Raw genomic sequence first — 27,736 nt, 5'->3', positions numbered from 1 at the left:
CGTAGCCTGGGGCGCGTTCCCTTCGGTGTCCGTCGGTGCTTTGTTGTGGTGGGAACTCGGGGCCAGAGGCGGGGGGGCAGCGGGCTCAGGTGGGGTCCTGGCCGCGGCGATGGTTCCTGGGCCTTGTCTGAGAGGTGCAGCCGAGGCGTCGTCTCCTTGCTGAGCAGAGAGACGCTCGCCTGCCTCTGCCGCCGAGGGGGTTTGCTTGTGGGGGTCCTGCGGGCCTTTCCTGCGGGCTTTCCCCAGACCGGGGCAGAATACCTGCCCTTAGTTCAGGTCTTCGCCTCACCTAAAGCCCAGGTGCCTGTTTGGGGCACTCTGGCAGCCCCGGACACTGAAGCGGCACCTTTGGGGTTGCCCAGGGGCTCTGAGACACTGTGGGGTGAGAACTGCCAGCTGAAGGGCTGCTTGTGGCCGGTGACTGAACGGGAAGCTGCAGGCTCCTTGATAAAGAGGAGTCCTTTTTGGCTGGGTGAAGTGAACTCTTTTATCTCCTTGTCTGTCACCCGACGTGGCTGCCGCGGTGTGCCCGTGCGGTGCCCTCCGCCTGCCGCCACCTGGGCTGGCTGTCCCCAACGCGCCCTGGCTGAGCTCACAGGTGCTGCTGCTGACCCCCGGGCTTGTGTCGCAGGTCCCACGTAGTGGAGGATTTATTTCTTCGACGGATTACTTTCAGAGGACGCGGAAGGTGCAGAGGTGAACGCGACTTTTGGGAGAGAGCCTGGGTACCCTGAGGGCTGGGCCTGAGGGGGGCCAGGCTTGCCCCTGGTGTCAGCCCAGCCAAGTCAGCAGTGGGGTATCGGGGGGAACCATGGGGTGTGGCTGAAGAGGTGACCCCTGTCTGGCATGGCTGGGGGGGAGCCGGGCCAGGGGAGCGGGTGGATGGCGGGAGAAGAGCTTGCGGGTGCCCTGGGTGAGCTGGAGCAAAGCCGGGGGGCACGTCGTGCTGCAGCCCAGCCCTGGTGGGTGCTCTTGGGAGGAAGCGCCGCAGGAAGGACCCTCACCCAAAGCACCGGCCTGGGTGTTGCTGACGCTTCTCTCAGAGGCAGTAGGATCTCAGCAGAGGAATTGAGGCACGGGGGGTTTCCGGTGAGGGACACACCAGGAGGAGCTGGGCATGTGTTCTCCCATTGCTGAGGGGAAAAAAAGAAGAAAAAAAAGAAGGGAGACAAGCCCCCAAGCCTAGCTCCAAACCTCTTACCATGTGTGATTCTCTCCCTCACCCCCCCCAGAGCCACGCGCAGCCCAGACGCCCCTGCGCACCGCGGCCCCAACGTGGAGGAGGAAGGAGATCCCCTTTGACGAGGACATCAGCGACCTGATGGATGCCATGGGACTGGGCAGCAGCCCGGGAAGAGATGGCAAGAAGGCAAAAGAGTAAGGGCAGTGCAGGGGGGCGGGAATAAAGGAGGGGATGGCTTGTGTCTTGAGATGGTGCCACCATGGTGGGTGGGGGATGCTGAGCTTGTGCCTGTGGGTCTGCGCAAGGGGCAGGAGCAGCCTTGTGTGGCAGAGAAGAGCCAGAGCAGGCTGTCAAGGCTGTGTGAGGAGGAAGAGCCCTGCCTCTGGGAGAAACCCATCTGCCGCTGTGTCCCCAGCAGAGAGGAGGTCCGGCCAGCCCGCGCCATGCTGGACGAGTTGCTGGGACGAGGCTCCGCGTCCAGAATCCTGGAAGAGCCCGGCCTGGGAGAGCGCCGGGAGGTCACACAGAAGTACCACCAGAAGCAGCCGGGTGAGCAGAGCCAGGGATGCTGGGACGGGCTGCAGAGGTGGCAGCACTGGCTTGGGCGAGCGAGCTCGATTTCTACTGCCCTTGCAGGGGAAATGCCCTTTGCGCCCTTGCGGCAGCTTGGCAGCCTTTGCACAGGGTCTGTAACTCGGCTGCCTTTGGCCGTGGGCTGAGTTCCAACAAAAGTTTTCCCCAGCCGTGCTGAGGAGACCCCTTGCTGTCCGGTTTCTGGGCACGAGGTTTCCAGCGGTGTTTTCCCGGAGGCAGCAACATCAGTGGGAATTGCAGGGCGGGAGGAGGAGGAGGAGGAGGGCTGGAGCCTTTGCAGCCGGCTGCTCCTCTGGGTGCTGAGTCAAGGCCACTTGTCTGAACAGAGAAGGAAGAGGGTTGGCGCAAGGAGGATTATGTGTTTGGAGCTTACCAGCCCTCAGTGGCCTCCACAGCCAAGGGCCAGCCGGCAAGAAGGCAGCCTGTGAGGTATTGTGCTCTCTGTGTCTGTAGCTCCAGGCACCGGCCACGCTGCCCCTGCAGCGGAGCGGGCAGGGTCCCCGGTGTCCCCTCGCAGGCAGGGATGCAGCTGCTTCTCCTCACAGCAGGTTTTCAGCCGAGAAGAACGGTGAAGTTAAAGCAGAGCCCCTCTCCAAAGCTCCCCCGTTAGCCAGCCAGAGGCCCGTGCAGGGCCGCAGGAATCGAGGTGACTGGCGGGGCTTGAAAGACGAAGACTTTCTGGATTTGGAGCTGTCATCTCCACCGAAGGCCAGTCCTGCAGCAGCTGGGCGGCCTGGCCCCGCCAGACAGCTCCCGGCTGGAGAGGAGGCAGCTGCTAAACCTGCCCCAGTGGAGGAGGAGGAGGACTGGCTGAGCGCTGCCTTATCCCGCAAAAAGGCCCAAGCGCAGGCTCAGCCGTCGGAGGCAGCACAGCGGGATCCCTCCGGAGATGCCAGCGCCCCAGGTGCGTTTTGTGTGGTTGTCGAGTTTGGGCAGCAGAATGCAGAGAGGGTCCCCCCCGGCCCTGCAAGAACGACCAGCCACAAAAAGGCCAGAGCCGCAGCATCGCCCTTGTCCATGCGAGCGCTGCCCGGGCTTTGCCCAGCCGTTGCTGGAGGGGGCTGCCAGGCTGCAGGATGCCACCATGCCCGTGTTGTGGCGTGGTGGGGACACGGTGCCGGGGCACACTGAGCTCCACAGTGCTGCCTGTGGGGTTTCAGGGGGCTGCTGGGGACTTGCTCTCTCGGAGAAATGGGTGGGCCTAAGTTCGTGCTGTCCCTTCTCTCTCCCTCTTCCCTCCTGCTGCCCCAACCCTCGTGCCACTAGCGCTGTGTGCTGGCAGACCCCCTCCTGCCCTAGGCTGAGGCTGAGCGCCACTCGAGAGGCCACTGAAAGTGGCTGAGGGGACCCAGCCTCCTCCCTAGTTGATGGAGGAGGAGGAGGAGCTGTGCTTTTCCCCCAGACTTACTCTGCAGAGCGGAGTCCCCACCACTGTGCGTGGGGTGGGGTAGGAATGCGGGTCTGGATGAGCCTATCTGAGCCTCTGTCCCCATCCCCAGCTGCCAGAGTGTAGCAGGACCCTTCTCGCTCTGCCAAGGAGAGCCAGGCCCTCATCCTTGTGGGAGGGAGTGGTTGCCCTTGGCCTGTCTGAATCACAGACTTGTTCCCTTTTCAGTCCCTGCAGCCTTGTTCCCGGGAGAGCAGGAGACACAGGGCCCTGCCCCGCTGGCTCAGGTAGGTGTGCTGGGCCTGTGCCCCCGAGAGGTGCAGGATCGGGGTGGTGATCGTGAGCCCTCCCGTGCCAGCTCAGGGTCACCCAGCCCTGTCTGTGCTCCCTGGGCAGGGGGATGGCTGTGCCCTGCTTTGCATCCCTGGGAGCCTGTGTTGATGCAGGCCAAGGCTTTGGAGAGCCCCGAGATGCCCCGAGTTGTATTTGTGAGGCCAAAGCGTGTGTGCTGTGGCTGCTTTGTAAATCGTGTGCATTGCAGCCCTGCATTGCCTGCGCAGTGTTGAGAGAGCTCCCCAGGCACAGGCCGGGCAGAGCTGCCCACGGGGCACGTGCCTGCCTTTAGGGGCTGATGGCCACAGCACAAAGCCCCGGATGCTGAAGGGCCTGTGTCTTTTATCTGTGTCCCTGCAGGCAGAGTCTCCAGGCCTGGGCTTGCTGCATGAGAGGAAGCTGGGGGCTCCCGCGGCCCAGCTCCACGAGGGCTGTCGGGCAGCGCTGTTCCGTGCCCAGGCCCGCGTAGCAGAGTTGGAGAGCCAGGTGAGCCCCATGGCCTGCTGGATGGGGGAGCAGGAGCCACGCCTGCTCCCAGTGGCATCAGGGGCACAGGCAGAGTGGAGGAAGCTGCCCGTCCAGAGAAGGCTGCGGCCAGCAAGTGCTGCTGTGGGGTCTCTGTCCCTTGGGCGGCACAAGGACCTTCTCCCCGGGTGCCCGGCAGGTGCAGACATTGGAGCTGGCACGGGCTCAGGACAAACTCTTGTTGGAGATCCTCCGGCAGCGGCACCAGGAGGACCTGGATCTCCTCGACAGCACCCACAGGTACCCGCAGGCGAGAGCACGTGCTCCCTTCCTTTGAACGGGCCTTGCCTACAGCCCTGTCCCTCTCCCCGGGGGGGGGAGCGCTGGGGCGCTGCCCAGATCCGTCCCTGGGGCGGGCAGGCCCAGAGCTGTGTGGGTGTGGAGCTGGTGTGGGCAGAGAGGAGCCCCACAGATGAGCCAAGGGCAGGGTTTGCTCTCACCCACCCTGTCCTGTGGGGCAGAAGGAGGAGGAGCTGTTCCCAGGGCCAGCATGTCCCCAGGCAGGGCTCAGGCTGCGGAGAGCCACGTGTTTCCCCGCACCCCCAGCGCCGCCGCTCTGCTCTGAAATCCCCGTGTGAGCTGTGGGTGGAGAGGGCCGACTGCTGCCCTGAAGGTAACACTTCTTCCTACCTGAAGGTAACACTTCTTCTTCCTGCGGGCAGGAGCCAGGCGAAGATGTTAGAGGAGACCTGCAGGCAGCGAGAGCAGAGGCTGCGGCAGGAGAAGGAGCAGCTGGTGGCTCAGCTCCAGGGGCAGAGGCAGGAGGCGGAGCGGGAGCGGGCAGAGCTGCTGGCACAGCACTTGGCCGAGCTGGAGCGTCTGCGAGAGCTGCAGAGGTGAGAGTGGCACGAGCAGCGCAGGTGTGGGGCCGGTGCTGCTGGTTGTGGCAGAGGAACTGGGGAGTGGTTTGGGGCCAGGGTGACAGGAGCCTCCACAAGCACTGGGCTGTGGGCAGTTGGTGGCGTTTGGAATGGGGATTTGCTTTGTAGCCGGATAGAGGGAGACGTGGCTGGAGACGTCCTTTCCGAGTGAACGCGCTGTATTGTGCAAGATGCTGAGCCCAGTGTTTTATCTCCCCCAACCCCCTTTTATCCCGGTCAGTGAGTCACTGCTGCCCACACACTGGGGGTCAATGAGAAATCAGTTTCTAGTGGAGAAGCCCGTTCTCTTCCAGCTGTGGTCCGTGCCCAGTGCGGATGCCTGTCGGTGGGTGCCCGGGGACAGAGCCCCGTGCCAGCTCAGCTCCTGGGACCTGGTTCCCAGGCCCTTGACCAAGCCTCGTCCCCACTGCCTGTCCTGGGGAGCCCCAGTTTGTAACAGCCCGTGGTGGGCTCCTTGCCCGTGTCCTGCAGGGTGTCTGTGCAGGAGCTGCGCAGAGAGCACGAGCAGCAGCTCCAGCAGCTGAAGGGTCTGAAGGACCAGGAGGTTGAGGCGGTGACCAGCGCCACTTCGCACACCAGGTACCGATGGCTGCCATTGTGTCCCTGCGTTGGTCCCTGGCCGCGGTGTTCCCTGTGCTCCAGGGAAGCAGCCTTGGACCGTGGCACCAGAGGCCACCCCCTCTCCCAGGCCCTGCCTCCAGGGACGCTGAGCTCTGCTGATGCAGGAATACTGCTCTGCTCTGCCCCAGAAGGGTTCGGGGCAGGGCTGCCCGGCCCTTGGCCCACCACACGTCCCCCTCTCCATCGTGGGGAGATGAGGTGTGTCCCCCCGGGGTGACCCTCCCCTCGCTGCTCTCTGCAGGACTCTGAACGGTGTGGTGGATCAGATGGAGAAATTCTGCGGCACCCTCCGTGATGTTTTACGGAAGGTGGAGGCCACACAGCAGACGACCTCCCAGGAGCTGGCCATGGGGACACAGAAGCAGGAGAAGTGTCTCCAGGGTATGTCTGCCATTCCTCTGCGCCAAAATGGCCACGGGGTCCCCGCCGGGGCTGGGGACACCCATGAAATGGGGAGAAGGTGCTCCGAGTCAGGCTGAGGCCTGGATCCAAGGCTGGCAGAGCCTTGCCTGCCTCGGTCACTGGGCTTCTCAGGGTCTTTCCTTTCCAACATGGTGTCCTGGGGGATGTGCCGAAGGTGCTGAGCACAAGCGCGTGCAGTTCTTCTGTGAATACGGGGTAGACAGAGTGGGACTTCCCTCTTCGTGCTGCTCACGGCCCCGCTGCTGCCTCTCCCCAGAGCTCCAGGACAGCCTGTGTCAGCAGCAGAGGGAGGCGGAGGAGGATGGGTGCCGGTTCCGGGAGATGGTGGCTAAACTGGAGGCCAGGCTGGATGAGCAGACTCGGCTGCTGGAGGTGAGCCCGCCCTGTGCCCTCTGCCCAGCTCAGCCCTCCTGTCTGGGGATGGGCCGTGGGTCTTGCCCACTGGCGGTCCCTGGGCTGGAGCCTGCGAGTGGCATCTGTGTCTCCTCTGTGTCTGAACCCAGGAGCACCAGAGGTTGCTGGCGGAGCGCTCCAAAGTGGAATCGCTGGAGGAGGCGCAACAAGCGATGACCCGGCAGCTCTTGGAGCGAGTGGAGCTGGAGAAGGCGAAGGTGAGGTGGGGCGGAGATTTCCAGGTGCTTTTCTCAGGTCCTGTGAGTCTGAGCGGGGCTGCGCTGCGGCGTGTGGTAGAGGAAAGAGCTGGGTGCTGGGCTGCAGCGTCCTTCCTCTGCCTCCTCAATCCCACACCCAGTTGTGTGGCGAATCGCCCTCAGATCCAGCCTCTGGCACACGGGTGCGAGAGGCTGCCGTGTGCGTGCACGGTGCTGCAGCTTCTGGAGGAGCGTGGGGCCAGAGCTTTCCGCGCAGGGTTCCTGCCAGGCGCCGGCGGCTTGAAGCAACCTCTGGGTGTTGGCCGAGGTTCAGTGGCAGAGGTGGGTTTAAAGGAGAAAAACGTTCCAGCAACTGGGACTTAGTGCTTTCTCTCTTCCTCTCTGGCGACGTCTCCAGAGCGCGTTGCTGCAGGAGCGGCTGGCGGTGACGCGGCAGCACGCGGGGGAGCTGCAGAAGCTGGCGGCCGAGCGGGCTGAATTTGACGCCCAGCAGCAGCCACTGAGCAAGGAGCAGGCCACGGCCCGAGCGCTGCCCGTGGCCTCCCAGGGAGAGGGCCCCGAGAGGAGCCTGGCCAAGGTACCGCAGCAGAGCCCCTGCCCATGGCCTCCAGCACCCGCTTGGCAGGCTGCCGGGTGGGTCCTGCCTACAGGGGAGTCGTCGAGTTGTTGGAGGCAGAGACATCGCTTGGGGTGGTGAGAATGAGGCTGTTCCGGGAAGAGCCCAAGGCCGGGGGGTGAGGGTGCTGCTGGAGTAGCTAGTGGAGTTGCTCTGCGCCCCAGAGGGGCACACACGAGAAGCTCATCCGGGGCAGATGTTTCCCATCTCTTGGAAAGACACGAGAGAGCATCCAGGACGGATCAGGTCATGCGCTGGTTTCCCCTGTGCCCATCCTAGGAGTGGGCCAAGGTGAAGATGTGGGCCCACACGCTGAGAGCCCAGGAGGAGCAGCTGGCGAGGGAGAAGGAGCTGCAGGACAAGCTCTGCCAGGAGCTGAAGGCAGAGAGGGAGAATGTGAGCGAGGCTGCACTGCGCATCCGGCTGCAGGAGGAGGAGATGAGAAGAATGACCAAGGTAAGCGGAGCGTCTGCGCTGCCGTTGCCAGCTGCGCACGGGCTGGCAGCAAAGCTGGGCTTCCACTGCCCTCCCAGAGCAGGGAGGGAAAGCCTGTCCTGGAAGGGGAAGGAGGGGACGCCTGAAGGAGTCCTGCTGGGCCCAGGGCAGCGAGGGTCCCTGTCCCCAGCCTCCCCAGCCGCTCTGCCTTGCAGCTCTCCTCCCAGAAGTACGAGGAAGGGCAGCGGGCCCTGCAGGAGGCACTCAGGGCCGAGTCGCAGGACCAGTCCAGGCTGCAGGCCCTGCAGTGGCAGTTGGAGCAGTTCAGGCAGCAGGAAGAGTGTCTGCAGCAGGCAAGTACCCCCTCGGCTTCCCTTCTGGGCCTGGGGCCGCCGTGCCAAGGGCCCGAACCTTTGCCGACATCTTCTCTCTCTCCCTTTCTCCCCGGGACGGGGCAGGGTCGGCTGAGCATGGCTAAGCAGATGAGCCGACTTGAGCAGCTGCGCCAGGAGGTGTCCAACCGCCCCACGATGGTGCGGCCCGCAAGGCAGGACTCGAGTGCCCCTCTGACAGGCTCCTCCAGTGTGCCGGGTAAGGCTCCGTGCTTGCTGCTGGTGGGGAGGGACGTATTGTACTCCCCTTCTTGGGAGGCTTGGGCTGCTCCTGGGGGCTGTTTTAGTTCCCCTGCGTATCAGCCTCAGACGGGAGGAGTTGGCCTCCTCGTCTTGTGAAGGAGCTCAGCGAAGCTCTGAGCCAGGGCAGTGCCAGGAGAGGGCAGAGGGGCCAGGAAGGGAGAGGCTGGTGGTGGGTTAAAGCCCGTTTGCCCTGGGAGCGCGGGGAGGACCCTGCTGCAGGGACCCGCAGGCAGCACCCGAAGGGATGCTGTGTTGTCTCCATCTGCGGATCCTCTGATGGTGGCAGCACCACACAATCAGGCTTCTGTTCCATAGGGAGCCTGGGAGGTGTCGAGGCGCTCCAGGCCGCTCTCGAGAAACTCGTGGCCACTGCCAGCTCTGCCGAGCTCAGTGCCACGGTGGCGATGATGAAGTTCCGGGTCCTGCAGGTGAGGTGGTGGGCGACTGGGGTGGGAAGGGGCTTCAAACGTGCTGGGTGGGAGCAGGGCTGGGTGAAACCTGATTTGAGCCTGGTGGGAGACAGCCCAGGCTGTGGCTAAGATCATTACTGAGCTGTGGGGCTGGGCGGGCTTGTAGAAGACCCGGGCACCTAGAGGAGGGATGGCAGAAGCAAGGACGGGTGGCTCCTCACAGCTGGTCTCAGGCTGATGGACAAGGTCCTCGGCACTGTGGGGTCGCACTTGTCCTCGCCGTGTCCCTGGCTGGGAGGAGCCAGCTGGCCTCTGGCTTCATGATGTCCCTGTCCTCTCCCGTCGGCCCCCCGATTCCCTGCTGGGTCCTTCCCCAGGCGGGGCTGCTCTTTGAGGCTTCCGCTGTGGGTCTTGCTCAGAGCGTGAGGTTGTGGGCTCGGGGCGGGGGGAGCCCCCACACCCCAGGGGGTGCCACGGGTGGTACCTGCCCACTGCTGACTGCAGGAGGGAGGGTTTGGGATGCTTCCCTCCCTCCCTCCTGAGTGACAGCCAGGACTGTCAGCCCCCTTCTGTGGCACCCTCTGATACCTCTTCCATCCATCCCTCTCTTTTCTCTTCCCTTCCCCTTTGCCCCCTTCCCCTCTCAGAACCGCGCTTACTTAGACGAGGAGCAGCTCTTCCTGGAGTCCCTGAAGAAAGCGCCCTACAACACCGCTTCTGTGCGAGGCTGAAGTGGTGACGCCCCTTGGGTTCCCTTCCAGGACACTCCAAAGTTAGTTTCATTGCCACATTAATTAATCGGTTGTTCGCTGTGCCAGGTTGTCCGCTATTTCATCGTCAGCACAATCCCAGACCTTTTCTTTATGTTCCAGGGTGTTCCACTTCTTTTCTAGGGTTTGGAGATCAAAGTCTATCCTTGATGAATTTCTCGTCACTAGTGCAGGTTGTCTTGACCATGCTTCAAAGTCCCACTTGCCTGAGCTTCCCACCCTCATACTTGTTCCCGTGGGGGCGGTACCTGTAGCCACTGGCATGATCCTTCACCACGGCTACGAGCAGATGTGAAGTGGCCTGTGTCAAGAGCCGCAGTTTGTTTGGCCTCCATTTCTCTTGCCAGTCAGAGAGGGACCTGCGGCTGTTGACTGCCAGCCGCCGAGGAAAGTGGCTGAGCGGGAGCTCCTGGATGCCGCTGAACGTGTGCGGCTCCTCCACAGCCAGGGAGTTTGCTTTGCTCAGACAGACCTGTGTTTGGTCTAGAGATGCACAGAGCAAGAACAAATAGTAATTCATAGTCTCTCTGTGTAAGAGACTCAGAGCCTCTCTTTTTCTCCTTTATAGAACAGCAGCCTTTTCAATACAAAGCAGCAGCAGCCCGAACCTGAGATGGCACAAGTCCAAACTGAGATAGAAGATATTACTAATGCAGCAAGAGATGCTGAAAAAGAGCAAAGGCGGCAATCACAGATGTGAGAATGTTAATGTGTTCTTCTCTTTGGATTTCTAGGGCTTCCCAGCTCCATTGCTGCAGAGTTAATGTAAATAGTGTTGCCACAAGTTGGACAAAGAAACACTCTGTGGGCCTGGTTGAAGAGGCTACATGTTGGAGGAGGATTAGAGCAACACAGAACTTTGCTGCAGTTGCATGAGTTATTGGGGCTGTTGTCATAATGAACTAAACCCCCATCGCTTTCATCGCTGTTGCATGAAAATGTAAAACAGAATAAAATCCTCTGGTGCTGTAACCAGTAGTGTCTAATGTGTTTAAATATACTTCTATTTTCAAAATCCTATTTCAGAATGTTTCAAATGGAATTGTGAGTTTCCATTCAAAATTGGTGCTATATCCTCCTGTGCAAGGCCAGTGAAGCTGAGCCAGGCACTAGGGCTGTTGTATTGTGGAAGCCAACCTGCTACTGCTTTGGGATGCACGGGATCAGAGCAAAATCTTCACACTTAAAAACATTATTTGAAGTTAAGATAGAAGGAAAACTTCTCCACTTGCTCATGAAAACTAAAGAAAGACTAGATCATTTGTATTCTGTTTGAAGAAGAGAGGGCATTACGGTGAATTATGTGCGTGTGCATCTAAATTTTCTAATGCCCTTTTTTTTCTTCTCACATTTTTCAATTTAGACTTTCTCGGGTATTTTGTTCCCAAAGCACTTTGTTGGATTTTATATTATTTGTAAGTGATGTCACTCAATATTTCACCAAAACGCTTCATTTGATCACGTAGGAAGGAAACGTTTGAGAGCAAAATAAGACAAATCTAGGATCTAAATAGATTGTTTTAAATTATGTTCTGCCTTGTGCTACTGTCCATCTGGGCTCGTGTGGCAATACCAGGGCCTGCAGTAAGACACAGCACCCAGCCTCCATCACCCTCCACGTGTGCTGTGGGGAGAAGCCTTTCAGCTGTGCCATGCCCTGCTCCTAAGCTTCGTCGATAAAGTGCAGATGAAAATCAAATCCTAGAACCGGCTGAGGCCAACTGGAGGAGTTTCACTGAGGCCAGAGGCTGGGTTCTGCCCTTGGGCCACAACGCCCCCCAGCAGCGCTACAGGCCTGGGGAGGAGCGGCTGGAGAGCTGCCGGTCAGAGAGGGACCTGGGGGGTGATAATGAGCCAGCAGCGTGCCCAGGGGGCCAAGAAGGCCGGTGGCATCCTGGCTTGTGTCAGCACCGGCGGGGCCAGCGGGGCCAGGGAAGGGATCTGAGCCCTGGGCTCGGCACTGGGGAGGCCGCCCCTCGCTGAGGGGGAAGCGCGGGGGACACAAGATGGCGGCGGCGGCGCTTCGCTGCGGGCGGCCGGGGCTGTGCTGGCGGCTGCCGGCGGCCGCGCCGAGGGGCCGGGCCGCGCCGCCCGCGCCCGGCAGCCGCCCGCTGTCCCGTCTGCCGCCGGGAAGCGGCCCCAGGCCGGGCGGGCAGAGGAGGGTGAGTGAAGGAGGGAGGGAGGGAGCGAGCCGCGTCCTTCCTCGGCGGCGGAGCCGGGCGCGACGGGCCGCGCCGTCCCCCCCTTTCAGTCACTGAACAGCTTCTCCGCGGCTGCTGGTGTCGTGGCGGTCGTTGGCGGCCACCGTCGTGCTGTGCGGGGGGCTGCTGGCCGCCACGAAGAAGGTGAAACGGCGGAAGGAGGAGGGTGAGTGCGGCGGGGAGGGACTGGACCCGGCCCGCCGCGGGGAGGCCGCGCTGCCGCGGCGGGGCCCGGCCTGGGCTGCCGGCGTGCGGCCAGGCGGGAGAAGCCTCCGCAGGGTTGTAGTTTGCATTCAGATGATGTACTTTGTGCGTTCGGATGTCTTTTATCTACTCGGGCACCCCACTGCATCACGGTATGCTTTACACAGTGCTGCTCTGTGCCTACGTGTATAGATGTGCCACAGAAAATTTTCAGAAAGTCAAAAAAACCTTCAAGGTTGAGCGTTCTCAAATTTTTAAAGGCACGTTCGCGGTTGGAGTGGTTGGGTTTTTGTCACGCACGCTGCAGCCAGTCGATGCAGCACACGGGGGCTTTCTGCTGGTTTCACTCAGGGTACTGTGTGTGCCCATTTTACTCTCCTGCAGGAGCTGCCCATGGGTTTCATTTTCATGTTTTTAGTGTTTCCAATCAGAACTACTACAGCTTCTGCGATATGGTCGGTTTGCAAAGGATGATTAGTCTTCTGTTTCATACCAAGCCAGGTACCTGGCTTTCTCCTTGTTGTCTTTTTTTCTAAAAAAATAAAAATACTATCAGATGATAGTGAACGAGATTATTATGTTTCAAAGGAGTTTAGTGATGCGTACAGTTTTGACTAAAATGGAGTGCTTTTTGCAAGTCTTGTCCACATGGAGCTTCTGCACAACGGGTGTTGGTAGATCTTGACATTTCAGCATCCCGGGCTGTGACTTGGAGAGGTTTCCTGAATCTCAGCTGCTTCAGAAGCTTCTCTTTGGAAGCAGCGTGGGTTGTGGCATGGATGTGTTTGATCCCCTCTTGGTTTTTTGTAGACCTGGAGAAGGAACGGAACCGAGGCATTGGGAAACCACTTCCAGGAGGTCCCTTCTCACTCATTAACCATGAGGGACAGCCCAAGACCAGCAAGGACTACATCGGCCAGTGGGTGCTGATCTACTTTGGCTTCCCACACTGCCCTGACATCTGTCCTGATGACCTGGAGAAGATGATTGAAGTGGTAGATGAAATTGGTATGGGAATTTGGTTGGAATAGTGGTGCTTTTTATGGGAGCTTCAGGTTTGTTGTGGTAAAATACCTCAAACAATAATAACTGATGGGTTTTTTTAAAAAAAAAGCTTGCCTGCTGCTCAGTAGTTGAATTAATTGGTAGGTGACACTGACATCCGTCCATCTGCCCGTCACTAGGATCTGGCATGTAGAGAACGACAGTACTGATCTTTCTGCAACAGGGGCCTTGTAATAAAACGTGATGGTGACAGGTTACAGGGAACGGTGCCACTGCATTGGAGTTTTGCCAAGAAGTGGTTGTGGGGTGTGTTAAGGTTTTTTCCTTTCTTTTATTCATGTTGAGAACAACTCTCTGCAAGGGTCCCTTCTGAGAGTGTGCTGTGGAACAGAGGCTGGGGGAAGGCTGTGTGATAGAGGTGGTTTTCTCAGCCTGCAGGCCCTGAAGAGTTACAGAGCAGGGGTAATAGTAACGAGGGAGGTGGGAGGGTGGGCTAATAGGAAGAACATAGAGTGAAAGCTGTGGCTGGAACGTGAGGGGAAGAGCCTGAACTGTGTCTTCACCCTCCCACTCCACCATCACAAGGGTACGTTCGTTGTCTTGAAATGATAAATGCATCATGTATTTTCTGCATCAGAGCCCATTTGTCATCTCCGAAGCAGGGCAGGGTCTCCAGCTGAGAGGCTGGAAGTGTAGCTGCAGCCAGCACAAGCACAGACCGGTGGCTTTCACAGCATTTGCTTCATTCACAAATCACATAAATTAAGATGCACAAAATGGCCTTAGGGTGGACTTGGATTGATGTTATGATAGTTTGGCTGTGAGCTTGTTTAAAGGGAGGTGACGAACGATTTTTAGTTCTCTAAGAAAAACAATAATTGTTAATGTCACAGATAGAATTCCATCTTTGCCTAACCTGACCCCACCCTTCATCACCCTTGATCCTGAGAGGGACAATGAAGAAGCCATTGCCAGATATGTTAAAGGTATTACTCTTTTCTTCCTTGATGTCTTATAGCATGTAATACAGAGCACTGAAAAGGAGGCTCTTGATGGGATTCTTTTCACTAAAACGTGTACATCTCTTCTTTCTATCTAGAATTTTCTCCAAAGCTGATTGGATTGACTGGTACCAAGGCACAGATTGACCAAGTGGCCAAAGCTTACCGTGCGTATTACAGTGAAGGTCCCAAAGATGAAGACAGTGATTACATAGTAAGTAAATGTAGAGCCTTTGCCTAATGAAGGACTTTGGATAAGAGCAACGTCTAGATGTTAAAGTCAGAAGACAGCTGTTGCAGTCTGTGCTGAAGTCTTGCATGATAGAACCCTGTTGCACTGATGTGTTGAGCTCTGTTTTAGAGGTCTCAGTCGGGATCGAGATGCCTTCTTACAAGCTTAGAACCTCACTGAAACCTGTTTTAAAAATGTGGAATCCCAGGCCTGCCTACAGAATAGCATACGAGCTAGCAAGCCTGGCAGTAGTTTGAACTTTTTTCTGTCATGTACTGTTTTTGTCCATCTGTTTTTCCTCTGTGCTCCAAAGTAAAAACAGAACTGGGAAATTAAGGCAATAGGAAGAGAGAGAAATGAGAGGCAAATCAGGTCACGATTCCTTCCCTGCCAAACCTACCAAGGAGCGGGGTCATCTTGGCAAGAGACTTGGGTGATGCAAAGCCTGCCTGCAGATACCGTGGAGATCTTCCTCCTGTGTCAAATGACCTCGAAGAGAAGGGATGTTAATGCTAAATTGTTAGCATAAAATATGTGGAGTAATAGCGTGAAAGGGGAAACGGAGGTTTAAGTGAGGCTAAACTGGGCAGTCAGAATCTTATCCTCTGGCAGTGAATAGGACTGGTTATAGGGCTCAGAGCTGCTGCCAAGGCCTTTCTGACTTGCCACATCCTGAGCAGACTGGAAGAGTAAAGGAGGTACAAGTGATACAGCAAGTGAGGATACGTGTTGTCTGATCTTTTGGTTTTTTTCTTCATTACAAGAACTAAGTGCATCAGGGAAGACTAAAAACAGGTTCAAAAGTGAACAGGTGATGATGGTTCTTGTTGCAGTGGCCATGTGAGAAGTGGCATCCCTCCTATGGATGCCCATGACAGAAGTTTGTGGGAGTCCACAGGGACACCTGTTAGTCTTTGGAAAAAGCAGTGTGTTGAGGATTACAAAATGCACAGAGATCTTTGCCTAGTTCGGGAAGCCTGTGGGCTAAAAGTGTTTGGAAACTGGGAACAGAGGAAGATAGGATATTTTGGTTTTATACTCCTCTTTAAAGCAACCGTTTCTGGCCACTGTTTGAGGTAGGATGCTGAGGAAGATCCGTTTTGGTCTAGTCCAGTATTGTCTGTTATTAATCTGTTTTGAAAAACACCTGACTGCAGCGAATAAGTTATGCACGTGGAACAAAAAAGCGGTGCGTAGAAAGAGCGAGAGCAGCAGCAGATGATCTCGGTAAAGAGAAGGTGGAATCGCACTGGTGATATGCATTGCTCTACATTACTGAAAGGGGTATGAATTGAGAGACCAAGAACCTGTTTTGGCTTAAAGCGGCAAGTCAGTAGAAGTCTGTGTCTAAGATACTGTATTTGAGTGGAGGAGAGAAGCTTGCTGGAGAAATTCAACACCAGTTTAAATCCATCTAGCATCAATCTGAAATCAATCTAAAAGTACTACTTAAAATCAGATTTCTAAAAGGGAGCTGGTGGAAATGCAAGACTGTGTTACAGGAACAGGATTGGCAAAGGATACCCGCTCAGGAGCGGGGAAAAACATCAGTAGAATCTGACGCTGTGTCAGTGAACTGAAGTTGATGAGAGATGATGGAAGGAGGCTGGAAAAGCTGAAGGAGTGCTGCTCCTGAGGGAGTAAACCACGCCTGGATTCTGGCAAACCACATGTGGGTTCTGCATGGCCATGAAGGGAAAGTACAGGGGCTCAGCCATGGAAAATAACTCTGTAGATGACGGCAGCTTCAAGGGAGGCTGGGGAGAGAAACCGAACTGCAGAATGTGACTAGAGGTGTAAGGAAGTAGGAGAAGGGGTTCAGGATCCAGGGAGAATACTGCTGGTCTGTGCTAGGGTTGTGAGTCTGAGAAGGGAAGGGCAGCAGGGAAGACAGGCCCGGGAATTGGGAGCAGGAGAGCAGCCTGGGAGCCCCAGCCGTGGTACCAAGGAGGAAGAGTATACTTGCACCTCTCAGGATTTGTCGTAGGCTCTTGGTTTCGAGAGGCTGTGAGCTCTGTGTTCGAGGCAGGAAGGCCAGAGGACACAGATGTCTGAAACAAGATGGAAAGAGGATACCAGCAACAGACCTGGGAGGGAGAGCTTGAGCCTGGGTTTGTGCCTGCCTGAGACTTACCCAGGTAATTACTGCTCTGTCAGTAGGAGGTGGGGAAGAGGAAGAGGTCCACTACAGCATTAAACTTCACTGCTTGTTTTGATTTCAAAAGAGCACTGAGATGACCATTTGGAAATTATAATTTCTAAACATCTGAATTTTTCAAGTAATACTTGAATGTTACTAGTTCCTATTCAATAATCTCAATTTTATATTTCTCAACACCAGGATATCCAATTTACTTGTTTTATTCTGTGGTTTACACGATTGCATTGACACTCAAATGGGGATCTTATACAGTGGGAACAGTGCAGGCTTCAGACACACCTTGAGAAACAGTGGTCTTCTGCATTGCACAAACTGCACTCCATCCTGACTGTATCTAATCTTCCGTGGGCTGGGGAGTTAATCAGGTAGCCTGCTCAGAGCATTTTTTTTTTTTTATAGTTTCCAGTTGAAGGCTCTAAATTGTGATTCAGCTTCCTTAAAATGTCTCTTACAACTTGATTTTGTGATCTTATCTTGAAAATCGTAGAATCATCTAGGTTGGAAACTAGAGTAAAATATTTGGGTTAAACCTGCTTCAATAACATTTTGAGAAGCATTATTTCAGTGGCAGAAGTGCCATTAATTGTATGCATCCTTTTAGCTTGTGGAAATGTTTATGTGATTTCTTTTTTTTTTAACTTCAAACACAGTTGTACTCTCAGTGCATAAGTACATTTCGGTTCTTTTTCTCCAGTGGCAGTGAGACGATGTAGGCACTTGAGCGATCACAGATTCATGGCCTCCATTTTCAGTACTTTGTCTCTTTGCTCATAAAGATGTTGTCACAGTTAGATGCAGACAGTACTTGCAGTGGCATTTTAAATAAATTTACAGTGGAGTTAATCATGACTTTGAACCTTTTTTAAGGTTCTTTCAGTTCAGACAGTAGAGGGAGCCCCTTCCCAGCACGTGTAATTCCCTCTGCACCAGGTCCTCGATGTGCAACTCCGGTATCCCAGTGATGCTCTCGGTCCCATTGTTTGCACTGACAGTGAACTCGATTTAATGAATTACCTCTTTTTATATTGGATTTACATCATTTTAGCAGCAGGAGCTTGAAGACCTTGTGGGGGCCATGGAGCATCATGAGAAGTAGAGGGGAATTGGGAAAAGTGAGGGGGAAAGACTACGAGCCTGCAAGTTTGCCCCAGCCTTGTGTGTGCTGCAGGAAGGGTGCCTGCAGCTTAGGGAAGACTTGTCTGATTAAAGTATTCCTTCTCACATTCTGAGTATGCAGTTCGTTTTCTCTGTTTATTTTCCTGAGTAAAACAGGGAGAGATCGCTGAGGTGATGCTGAGGTTTTCCTTATCTTGCTTTAGCTGCTTGGTGAGAAGTCTTGTCAGACAGCTGAACCAAAGGCTGAGTGGGACACTGTGCTGCTGACTAGAGATGAGCAGGATGTTGCAGTATTTAAAGGGTGGCTACAAAGAAGATGGACACTCCCATTTTACAAAGGGTGACATGGAAAAGCTGAGGGATAACGGGTAGAAGTTACTCCTGGGGAGATTCCAAGTGGACCCGAGGAAAATTTTTCACAAAGCGAACAATCAGCTGTTGGAATAATCTCCCCAGGGAAGTGATGGGTTCCCTAACGTTGGACACTTAGATTTGGTTGGATGGGGTGCTGGGCCATCTTGTCTAGACTGGGCTTTTGCCAGGAAAGGTTGGACTAGATGATCCTGAGGTCCCCCTCAGCCTGATATTCTGTGATTCTGTGATCTCCTTTATCAAGCCACAATGTGCTTTCTTGCAGGTGGATCACACAATAATAATGTACCTCCTGGGGCCAGATGGTGACTTTGTGGACTATTACGGCCAGAATAAGAGGAGCGCTTGAGATTTCTGCTTCTGTTGCTGCACACATGAGAAAGTACAGATCCTAAAACACAAATTCTTCAAAGATTGATGTGAACATCACCTGCGGGTTTGGCTGTAATTGGGCGTTGGGTTAAAGCAGAAGCATAAAGTGTAACATCCTGTCACCACATGCTTCCTTTCTTCCAGATGAGAAAGGCAACCATACTTCTGCAAAATACCATTATCAAGAATCTCTGTAGAGCCTTCCTGATGGATATTATGTGCAGCAGTGGGTAGGCTACAGAATGAAATTCGGGACTTCTCAGAAACATTGTTGGCAGCAAAAAAGGCTTTTCATTTGAGAAGAATGTGTGTATCACTGGTAAAATTAATTGGTGTCTCTTGGCAAGACATCAGCGAAGGACAGTCACTGCAGGAGGAGGATTACTTGATGAAAAGTCATGTGGACCATGGCATTCTCAGAGGACCTCTGCCTTCTTTTTTTTGTCTGCACTGTTTTGCCTTCTGGGAGGGGCAGTTACAACATTATAAGCAGGAGAGCCTTAAGAGGACTTCTTCATCAAGTCTGAGAAGGTGGAGAGCACTGAAAGTGTCAGCAGCTTCCACACATAGGACCAGCCCTGTAGTGTGCCTGATCTCTTCCTCATTTGAATACGGAAATGAAATGCTGTTTTTCTTGGTGATTTTTCCAGGTGAATTCTGTTAACTTAATAAGGAAGTGAATAATGGATTGCGAATAGATTTTTCTTCCGGTCTAAATAATTTCATGCGTAGTTGGGCCTGGTTGTGCTATGGTGAGTAGTGGAGTGGAGTGGATAAAGGGGGTCTGTGGCCATGCATAGGGCTGTCGGATAAATTCTATGCAGTGCAGCATTTGAAAACAAAGATTGCTTTGTATAAGCAATATATATTTTTCTTTTTCCTTAGTTAGGATTGACCAGTATATCATCAGAACTTTGTATACTGGTCAAGCTTCATCTTCCTGCTCTCTCTCTTTCTAAAAAGCAGTGTGTGTGTAGAGTAGTGCAAACCACAAGCTGAATGTGCATTTTTAAGGTGGCTGAACCCCAGAGAATGGCCCACAGGAGACAAAACAGAAAAGCTCTTGGTGCAAGTCCCGGAGTGTTTCAGACTAAATGCAAGTGTTCCTGCACTGGTGTTCTTCTGAGTGTGGGGGTTGGAAGAGAATGTTCCTGTCTGAGGGACGGTGCAATGTCTGTGGGAAACTTCCTTATTTCCCAAATCCTGAAAAACAGTAAACTTAACCTGCTTCAGAGCGGTTACGATGAAGCAGTGCGTAGGTCCCCATCAGCTGCCCTGCACTGCTACGGTGACCTCCGGGGCGTATCAGGAAGGTTACTGTGAGTATGTCTAAGACTGCACTCTTCTGATAAAGCTCTTTGAAGGAAGACAGTACCAGTTTACAGTGGGGATTCTAAAAAGTGTCTGAGTAGAATTAAACTCAGGAGCTGAAAAGGAAGTCAGGTGGTTTTTTTTTCCTCGTTGTGCTGGCTGGCTTGATTGCAGTAGGCAATAGGAGTGGCTTTGAAAGGAAATTTCATGCTTTAAGTCCTCTGTTCGAGGCTGTGTCAGATCCAAGGTGTTATCAATAATATTGGTGTCTGTGATAACTGGCACCCTGGCAATACCGGTTTTATTTTCATGGAGTGGTTGCAAGTGTCAGCACTGTTTCTAAAGAGCCTTTCCTTTCTTGTTATTCTTCCCCACAATCCTGGAGGTAATTTATTTCTTTACAGAGCTGACTTTTGGCACCTGTTAGCTCTGCATTTCTTTGGGTGGCTGTGCACCAGTTTTTTGCCACAAGACAGGCCATGGCTTGACCTGCCGGTGATAGTCCTGTGGGAAGCTGGACTGGAAACCTTTGGAGCCCCCTTTGCAACCAGCATTTCAGTGTTTCTAGGAAACTTATCTTGCCAGGACTCTCTGAGCCTCCCTGCTCCAGATCAGTGTGTGTGCCCTTTTCTCATCGTGACCTCTACCAGGTGGCCTGGTTTTGGCTGGGATGGAGTTAATTTTCTTGAGCTGGGAGGGGGCACAGCCAGAGTGCTGGGCTCGGGTTGGCTGTTGGAGTAGTCCATCTGCTGTGACATTATTCTTGGGATCAGAAGGAGACGGGTTCTGGTTGGGGGTGGTGGGGGGGGTGTATCGTCCTTTTGTCGGGATCGCTGCCGAGGTCGGGCTGGGTGTTGGTTGGTGGGGGGTGAGCGATCACACTGTGCATTACCTGTTGGTACTGCCTGTTACTGTTTTGCTGCCATCACTAAACTGTTTTTATTTCAACCTACAAGTTTTTCCTTTTTGTCCCTCCCCTGTTTTCCTGGGCGAGGGACAGGCTGCGTGGTGTCTGGCTGCCGGCTGAGTTCCAACCAGGACATCACCTCTTTTGGAACTTCTGATGCAGTTGTTTGAGGGTGACTTGTGCAATAGAGTGCCTTAGGACAGAGAAGGTGGTAAATTACATTTATCCAGTCCTGTGATATAAGCCACATGGAAATACCACCTCTGTATCAGTGTCAGCGTCCCAACACTCTGGCCATTCGCTAGGGTCAGTCTGTAGTGGACAAATGCATGTTAACTGGTAATGAACAGAAATGAGCAGTGAGAACTGCTAGTGGGGACAGTGTTTAGAAGTGCAGTCCCGTCCAGCTTTTTCTAAAGCCATCTCTTGTGCTGTAAGTCCCCAAGTTCTTCTTTACCTTACTTGCATTGGGGAAATACTTTTTTTCCTTTTTGAAAAAGCCAGAAATAATCTGAATATTTTTTCCTAGGGGGCGGGGTTGTGGGGGAGTTGTGCTGACTGTCTCGCTGCTTCTTCTGTATTAGAGAGTCTGTTCCTCCCTGTTCTGTATTTCTTGCAAATCCTGGTGTAGAAGACCTGGTGGGAATGTGACTAAGAAATGGAGCGGCTGATCTGTGAGGATACTTGCCTCTTTGAAGTCTATTTGTGCTCCCCTTGGTTACTTCCAAGAGCTTAAGATACCCTGTGGAGAAAAGCTTAATTTTAATACTGTAATTTGAATCTTTCAGGACTGAGAAGACGTAATACACGTTTTTCAGCCATTTCCTGTCTTCCAAGAGGAATGGGAAGGAGCTGGTATTTCAAAGCTGAAAATGCAGCAGGTTTCTCATGGGCCTAAGGGAGAGTGTATTTCTTTAAACCCCATTTTACTTAAGTGACCACTGAGCAGAGGAGAGGTTCGAAATTGGTGTCTGCAGTAGCCTCTGCAAGGAAGAGGGCTTGGCCTGGGGGCTTGTCTGTTCTGGCCTGGGTAGGGTCTGTGTCAGCAGCAGTCACAGAATGCAGCGTTGCATATTGTGCTGCGCCAGCGCGCATCCTCCCGGGACTGAGGCCTCCCTTTGTGTGTGGGGTCTCTTGCTGCCCTTCCCTTTTTCACAGGGGAGCATGTGCAAAAAGCATGGCAGTTTCCTTGAGTCTTCCCCTGAATCCCTGTGCTGGTGGTGTTTTGCATGCAATGGAAGCTCTGTGCTTCTGTATGCCTTCTACAGGGGCATGTACACACTCTGCGGCAGGAGGTGGTTTAAAGGGAGGGGGTTTAACTGATGTAAAGGAGGTGCTTGTGCAAAAATGTCATGAGAGGGCCTAGGCAGATGGGTTCCTTGCCACAGTGATCTTCAGTAGGTTCTGGTCAGTTGTTACTGGCAGCAGGAAAGAAATAGTGAAAAATCGACTCCTGTTCGTGAGGGATTCCTGGAGAACAGTAAACTGCTGTTAAACACCTACTACTCACCTCTCGTGTCTGGGCAACAAAAACTGGCTCTAATGAAGTCAGTCATACCACAGATGCCCCCTTTTTTCCATTGTCTGACTCCACATTTCATCCCTCATACCTTTTAACATACATCGGTCTCTGGACAAAACTGGTTTTCATAGGTGACACCTTCAGATCTGTATTTCTTTATTTGATTATCCAGGAGTTGTTTGTAGCTGTGGAGTCTCCAGGGCCAAGTCTCTGCCCTGTCTCGTCATCCTGTGGCTTTACTTCTCTACACAGCATCCTTTGTTTGTGCTTGTCAAGGTTTCTGCTGTCACATCAGGCTTGTATTTCTTTATATTGCATCAGTATGTTAGTGACAAATCCCTTACTCTGCACAGAGTACAGTCTGTGTAAAACTAGGCTTGTATGAAGTAATCGTAAGTAAAAATACACCAAATTAGCCAGAACCACCTGCTTAGAAGAAAATACTGGTATTACAGTTAAGCCGAGTTAAAACAAAGTAGAAGTCGGTAGAAATTTGGATGAGGCAAGCCTGCCAAATCTCTGTCCCAGGGCTTTGCAAACTCAGTACAAAGCGTGTGGGCTGCAGCCTGTCAAGGATCACCCAATCTGCATTTATTTCCCTAAAGCAAATTTGCAGCTGACTCCTGCTGCAGAGACAAATGTAAGATTTCTGTCTTCTCCCAGATGTTTTGTCGTAAGCGTCATGTCCTTTAACTTGTTTTTCTGTGTCCTGAAAGGCAGAGCCACTGATACAGGAAGCTTGTGGCTGAATGGGGGGCCTCTGGGAAGGGCACAGAAAGATACTGGATGGAGGGACCAGCCCGGGGACCGTGTCACAGTATTCAAGCATGTGTCTTGCCTCTGAGTAGTGGGAGCAGCTGATGTCCTGCTTTTCTGCCTCCAAATTGATCCTACTCATCTCTTTTCCATTGGCCTTTTCCAGGAGGGAAACTTTCTTTGGAAGTGAGGGGTTTTTTTAATGGATTGTATCGTTTTGTTCGTTTTCTTAAAAAAACCCCTGTTGTTTAGGCTTTCACCACCCTGCCTTGGTGACAGCAAGGAGCACAGCTCTGATCCCTGCATGTTTAGGAGGAACAAGGGCTGTGCTGAATGCTCACCAGGAGGAGGCAGAGCTGTTCAGGGGGTGGATATGTAGTGGGGGAAAGGGAATACGCTGGGGTAGGGCTTGGAGACCCTTTGTCAGTAGAGCAAACTCCGCCTGTACTCCTTGTACCCAAACCCCCTGTAGCCCAGTGTGCAGTGCCCAGCCCACAAAGAGGGAGCTCAGGTCTGGCGGGGGAGTTTTATTACAGGGCTCCATGCCCGTGGCTGTGCTGAGCACTGGGCCGGGGCCGAGGAGTGCCTGGCTCCCTAAGTGGGTCTCCCCTGTGGAAACTTTACTGGGCTACGGGTTTCACTTGGGAAATTTGTGGAGTCTGGTGCCGTGAGGGTGAACTTCTGTTACCTCGGGCAAACGGGGACTCTTGGATACCCTGTGGGCAGATGGACGATACACAGAGCCCAATCCACAGCATTGCTGTGTGAGCCCCCACCACACCCAGCTCCAGCCTACTTGTCCTGTAAAATACCAGGCAGAAAGTAGCATCTCTTCAGAGTGGCTGGCACCTCTAATACCGACTGCAGAGCTGATGCCATCCCCGGCTGGGGACTAGTGACAGAGTGTCTTGAGGAATGAGGAACAGCTCTGTTGGTTTACCCAAGGAAGGCAGCACAGCGTGTGCTGTGTGAGTAGCCCATGGAGGAGCTGAACTAGTAAGTCATTCTTAAGCCACCTGGGTGAAGCTGGCTGCTTTAGGAATGTTCTCGCCACCAGCATGGGCAGAGCCAGGGACTGAAGAGGTGCAGAGATCGCGGCTTTAAATGTGTGCAAAGCCTGGTGTTGCGTATGCAGCCCAGATCATGGAATAACTCAGATGGGAAGGAACTTTGGAGGTGTGTCCTCCAACTTGCTGCTCAGAGCAGGGGCAGACTGGGTTGCTCAAGGTTTTAAACAGCTAAGGCTTGAAAACCTCTAAGGATGGAGGCTGCACAACCTCTTTAAATGGGTGAAAACATGTTTTCCGCTAGAGCAAATCTTTTTCTTTCTCTCCAGCTTGGATTTCTCATTTTAACTCCTTTCACCGTGCAGCAGGGTGAAGAGCCTGACTCCACCTTCCTGATAACCTCCTCATAGGTATTGGAAGGCTGCTGTTAGCTCCTTCTGCAGCCTCCTTCCCAGGCTGAACAAGCCCTCTTCCCTCAGCCTCTGCCCATGTTGTGTGGGATGGCTGGCTCCAGACCCCTGACCGTCTTGACCTCAGATTCTTCCTTCCTGGCTGCTCCCTGGCCAGTCACCTCCCAGCACGTGTTTTTGCAAGGGCATTTTCCTTACTGGCTGCAGGACTTTGCATTAGTCCTTGTTGAACTTCAGGTCCCTGTCAGCCCATCCTTCCAGCCTGTCTGGGTCCCTCAGGATGGCGGCTCTGACCTAGAGGGTATCAGCTGCTCCCCTTCCTACACTGCCATCTTCAAACTTCGTAAGCGAGTGTGTTGTTGCCTCTGCCAGGTCATTGATAAAGGTGTCAAACAGGAAAACTCCCAGGACTGACCCATGGATGTGACCCGCTAACAACTGTCCTCTGAGTCTTACTGCCCAGCCAGGTTCTTCACCCATCTAGTTGCCCACCCATCCAGACCATAAACTCCTAGCTTGGACGCAAGAATATTGTGGCAGACAGTTTTGGGAGCTGAGGCTGAGCAGCATCCACTGCTCTCCCCACACCCGTGGATCTGGTCATTTTATCATAGAAAACAATCAGGATGGTCAGATGTGATTCACCTGTTAGTAAATCAACACTGACTGTTCCCAGTCACCTTCTTTTTTATGTGCCCAGTATTGTGCTCCAAACACGTTTCTGTGGGATCTTTCCCTCTTTGTTACATTTTTTTATTTTGCCCTTAAAAAAGAAACCTGTCAGGAAAGCAAGCCTTTATCTTGGCTGATGTGGGAGCTAGACTGGGCATCAGTCCACAGTCATCAGGGCAAAATCCAAATCGTGTTTTATTTTTCCATACTGTCATGTGTACTGCCAGTGTGAAAATACTCCGTGTGCCTGCCATGACAGCCACAAGGGCTCAGTCCAAATCCAGTTTTGATCTTCAGGAGAATTGACCTGGATCAAATGGCCTGTGATATGAGAGTTTATCTGCTCCCCAGCTCTGAAACCACATGCACTGCAGCTGACGAGCTTGCTTGTGCCTAGAGCAGGTGAGTGCAGCAGAGAGGACATGGCTCCCAGGCAGGGCCTTGTCCTCAGTGTTCATTTCAAAGAAGCTTGTTTTGACCAGGAGCTGCTCTGCTCCTCCCTTGTATTCGGCTTGAGCTTTGCCCCAGCATGGGGCCAGGGGCTTTTGGAGTGGATCTCCTGCTCCAGGCCATGCCTTGTGCTTGGGCGGTGAGGACTGCCTGGGTCGTGCGTGTGTGTTCACACAGGGCTGTGCCTGCAGTCCTGTGGTGTGTCTGAATGATGGTAGTGTCTTTAATCGCTCATGACTGTCCCTAACCAGAGCAGCCTGCTGTGCCCTGGAGGGACTCTCAGGACAATTCCAGTGCAGGTATTTCCCGGAGTACTGGATTTACCTGCTGCCTTCAAATAAACTCCCCATCTGATGGAGTACCTCACACAAGGTGGGGAAAACAGACATTTCTGCTGTCTGGAAACAAGGTACAGTGTCCTGGTAGGCTCTAGATCCACAGACATCAGTTGTCTTCCCCGACCACTCATATTCAGCAAAGACTTCCTGATGGTGCCAGCTGGGCCCCTGTGCTTCCAGGGCTTGATGAGTCTTGACAAGGAGTTTGCTGGCTGTGGGGTGCTCCTGTGTTGCTGGCTGGGCAGTCACTGGCCACGCTCCACTCAGCACAGGTTTGTACCAGCACCTTCTCTGAGACAGAGACGGCCTCAGGAGCACTCCCAAGACACTCCAAAGCACAAACCAGCCAGCTTGACCCGGGCAAGCTACAATGACTGAGAGAGGGCAGGGAAGAGCCATAGAGTGAGGGTCTTCTCCCCTCCTTAGGGGTCCCCACAGCCTTTCTCACACTGTCCCTTGGTGAACTTCAGGTTTCTTGTGTCCGTATCTGGTCGTAGAGTTACTTCATGCGTCCTTCAGCTCCTGTTTGTTCCAGCTTCCAGTCACTTATCTTGACACTGGCGTCTTCAACTTAGACACTTGGTTTTTTAGGTTTATGCGATTGGGGATGTACTCAGGGAGTTTTTCAGAGTGTCCAAGGTCTGTCTTATCTTTCCTAGGCAAGGAGTTACAGGTTTCAAAGCATCTTACAAGCGGGTAATGACTACAGAGGGTAGTTAGGAAAAACTATAAATGAAAAGTAAAAGCTAGTAAAACACAACTGATGTCTAACGTTAAAAGTAAATGTAGCAATTTCCCTTCAGCGTGAGGCCGAGGGAGGGACAGACTTGGGGGCAACAGTGGGGAGCAGGGAAGACCGAGGGGTCCACCTGAGCAAACACCTGGCCATGCAACTTGTGTCTCCTCCACTGTGGCTGCCCTACACCCTACATCCCTCTGGGTTCTTCTCGGCCCTATTGTTTTTCCCTGCCCCCCTCTGCTGGGGTGAGCAGTGTGGTGCTGCTCACGTGGGGGTTCAGCTGATGGAGACACAGGCTGCTGAAGCACCCCAGGTTCAGGTGCCTTAGTGCTGATAGAAACGCCACAGCCAGCCCTGCTTGGCTGCATTTTGGCAATGCCAGACTGAGCAGCATTGTTTGCCAGCACTGCAGGCTGTGGCACCATGAGGCTGTTGTTGTGGCAGGCCTTTGGAAACGGCAGCTGGTGGCACTGAACTGCAGAGGCAAAGATGCCTGGCCATTTCAGAAAGCTGGCTGAAACTTAGCATCCTCCTGCAGCCACCCGGAATCACTTAATCTTTGCTGCTTGTTACCGATGAGCAGCTTGAGGAAGAAAGCAGGTCTTCCTCGTCTCGATCTTGGGTCAAGGCTGTGCGTGGTTTGCGATACTGTAGCTCTTCCTCCCTTTCTCCAGTGTGCAGGTATCTCCATTTGCTGAGCCTTTTCTCACTCCATCAGACTTGTGTGGGCCAAGCACTGACCCTGCGTTAGGAAGCTGCACTCCCATCAGCCCACGGCCAGGACTGTGGGATGAAGCGGGGGGGGGCCCTCTCGTGCTCTTTGGTGAACTACAGGATGGAGCTGACGGCTGAGCGCTGAGTTGAGCTCTTTACCACCTAGCTGCAAACTCGTATACGTATCCTCAGTCAGGTCAAACAAAACGCAGACTGCTGAGGAGTCCAACAGAGCTGTGAACAGCTTGCCATGATGCACTGAGGTTGCCAGTTGCCGCCGAGGCTTTCCAGTCCCTGATCCTGGAAGATGCCAGAGCTGTGGCTCCGGGGCTGTGTGTGCTGGGGCTGCTCAGGAGCTCCCCAGCCTTGGGGCAGCGAGGGTGCACTTAGGGAACAGATATTCTGGGCCGTGCTATGGGGGGAATGGCCACAGTCCTTGCTATTAGATGTGAACTGATAAGCAGGTTAGTTTTACTGGATTGCTCTTAGGTTTTGTGGCCTAAAAAGAAAAGCAAAAAGGTAACCATTTCCCCCCCAGAAGAGAATTCAAAAGGTTTGCTTCGGTTCAAACAGAAACTGATTTGTTTTAAAGCAAGCTATGCTGCTCATGGAGTATCTAGCTTCTGACTTGTAGCAGCTCTGCATCAGTTGTACGTGTTCCTGGGAGTATGAGGATCTGTGCTGGGGAGGCCTGGGCAGGACTGGTGACACCTGTCTCTGCAAGAACCAGCTCATTCTGTGTTTTAAGCTGTGTATTGCTACTTTAATACAGTAGGTTCCTTCAGCGTTCCGGGGGACTCACTCAGCTACAGCTTAGAGAAC

The 27,736-nt window shown here is 53.7% G+C and overlaps 3 protein-coding genes across 3 annotated transcripts; all 3 read left to right on the top strand.

The window, feature by feature from the left end:
- The first annotated feature begins 845 nt into the window (after positions 1 to 845).
- On the top strand, positions 846 to 2,908 carry LOC141966242 (fas-binding factor 1 homolog). The gene is made up of 4 exons (XM_074918671.1): positions 846 to 1,377; positions 1,602 to 1,732; positions 2,104 to 2,206; positions 2,326 to 2,908. Exons 1-4 carry the CDS (start codon positions 1,322 to 1,324, stop codon positions 2,906 to 2,908), a joined length of 873 nt encoding a protein of 290 aa, XP_074774772.1. The 5' UTR covers positions 846 to 1,321.
- A 733-nt stretch (positions 2,909 to 3,641) lies between these two features.
- On the top strand, positions 3,642 to 10,390 carry LOC141965909 (fas-binding factor 1 homolog). The gene is made up of 14 exons (XM_074918100.1): positions 3,642 to 3,983; positions 4,162 to 4,262; positions 4,685 to 4,858; positions 5,375 to 5,482; positions 5,766 to 5,905; positions 6,204 to 6,319; positions 6,451 to 6,558; positions 6,956 to 7,135; positions 7,454 to 7,630; positions 7,825 to 7,962; positions 8,068 to 8,200; positions 8,560 to 8,672; positions 9,302 to 9,426; positions 10,159 to 10,390. Exons 1-13 carry the CDS (start codon positions 3,819 to 3,821, stop codon positions 9,383 to 9,385), a joined length of 1,737 nt encoding a protein of 578 aa, XP_074774201.1. The 5' UTR covers positions 3,642 to 3,818; the 3' UTR covers positions 9,386 to 9,426; positions 10,159 to 10,390.
- A 1,040-nt stretch (positions 10,391 to 11,430) lies between these two features.
- LOC141966241 (protein SCO1 homolog, mitochondrial-like) lies at positions 11,431 to 18,356 on the top strand. Its single transcript, XM_074918670.1, is given in 7 exon segments — positions 11,431 to 11,590; positions 11,687 to 11,791; positions 12,640 to 12,837; positions 13,728 to 13,820; positions 13,934 to 14,049; positions 17,982 to 18,062; positions 18,064 to 18,356. Coding segments are annotated over 7 exon segments (801 nt in total). The 3' UTR covers positions 18,112 to 18,356.
- Positions 18,357 to 27,736: the final 9,380 nt, after the last annotated feature.

This window comes from Athene noctua, chromosome 14 (genome assembly GCF_965140245.1).
Source record: "Athene noctua chromosome 14, bAthNoc1.hap1.1, whole genome shotgun sequence".
In the NCBI taxonomy this organism is placed as follows: Eukaryota; Metazoa; Chordata; class Aves; order Strigiformes; family Strigidae; genus Athene; species Athene noctua.
Note: the sequence above shows the minus strand (reverse complement) of the source record. Positions and strands in the feature narration are given on the sequence as shown.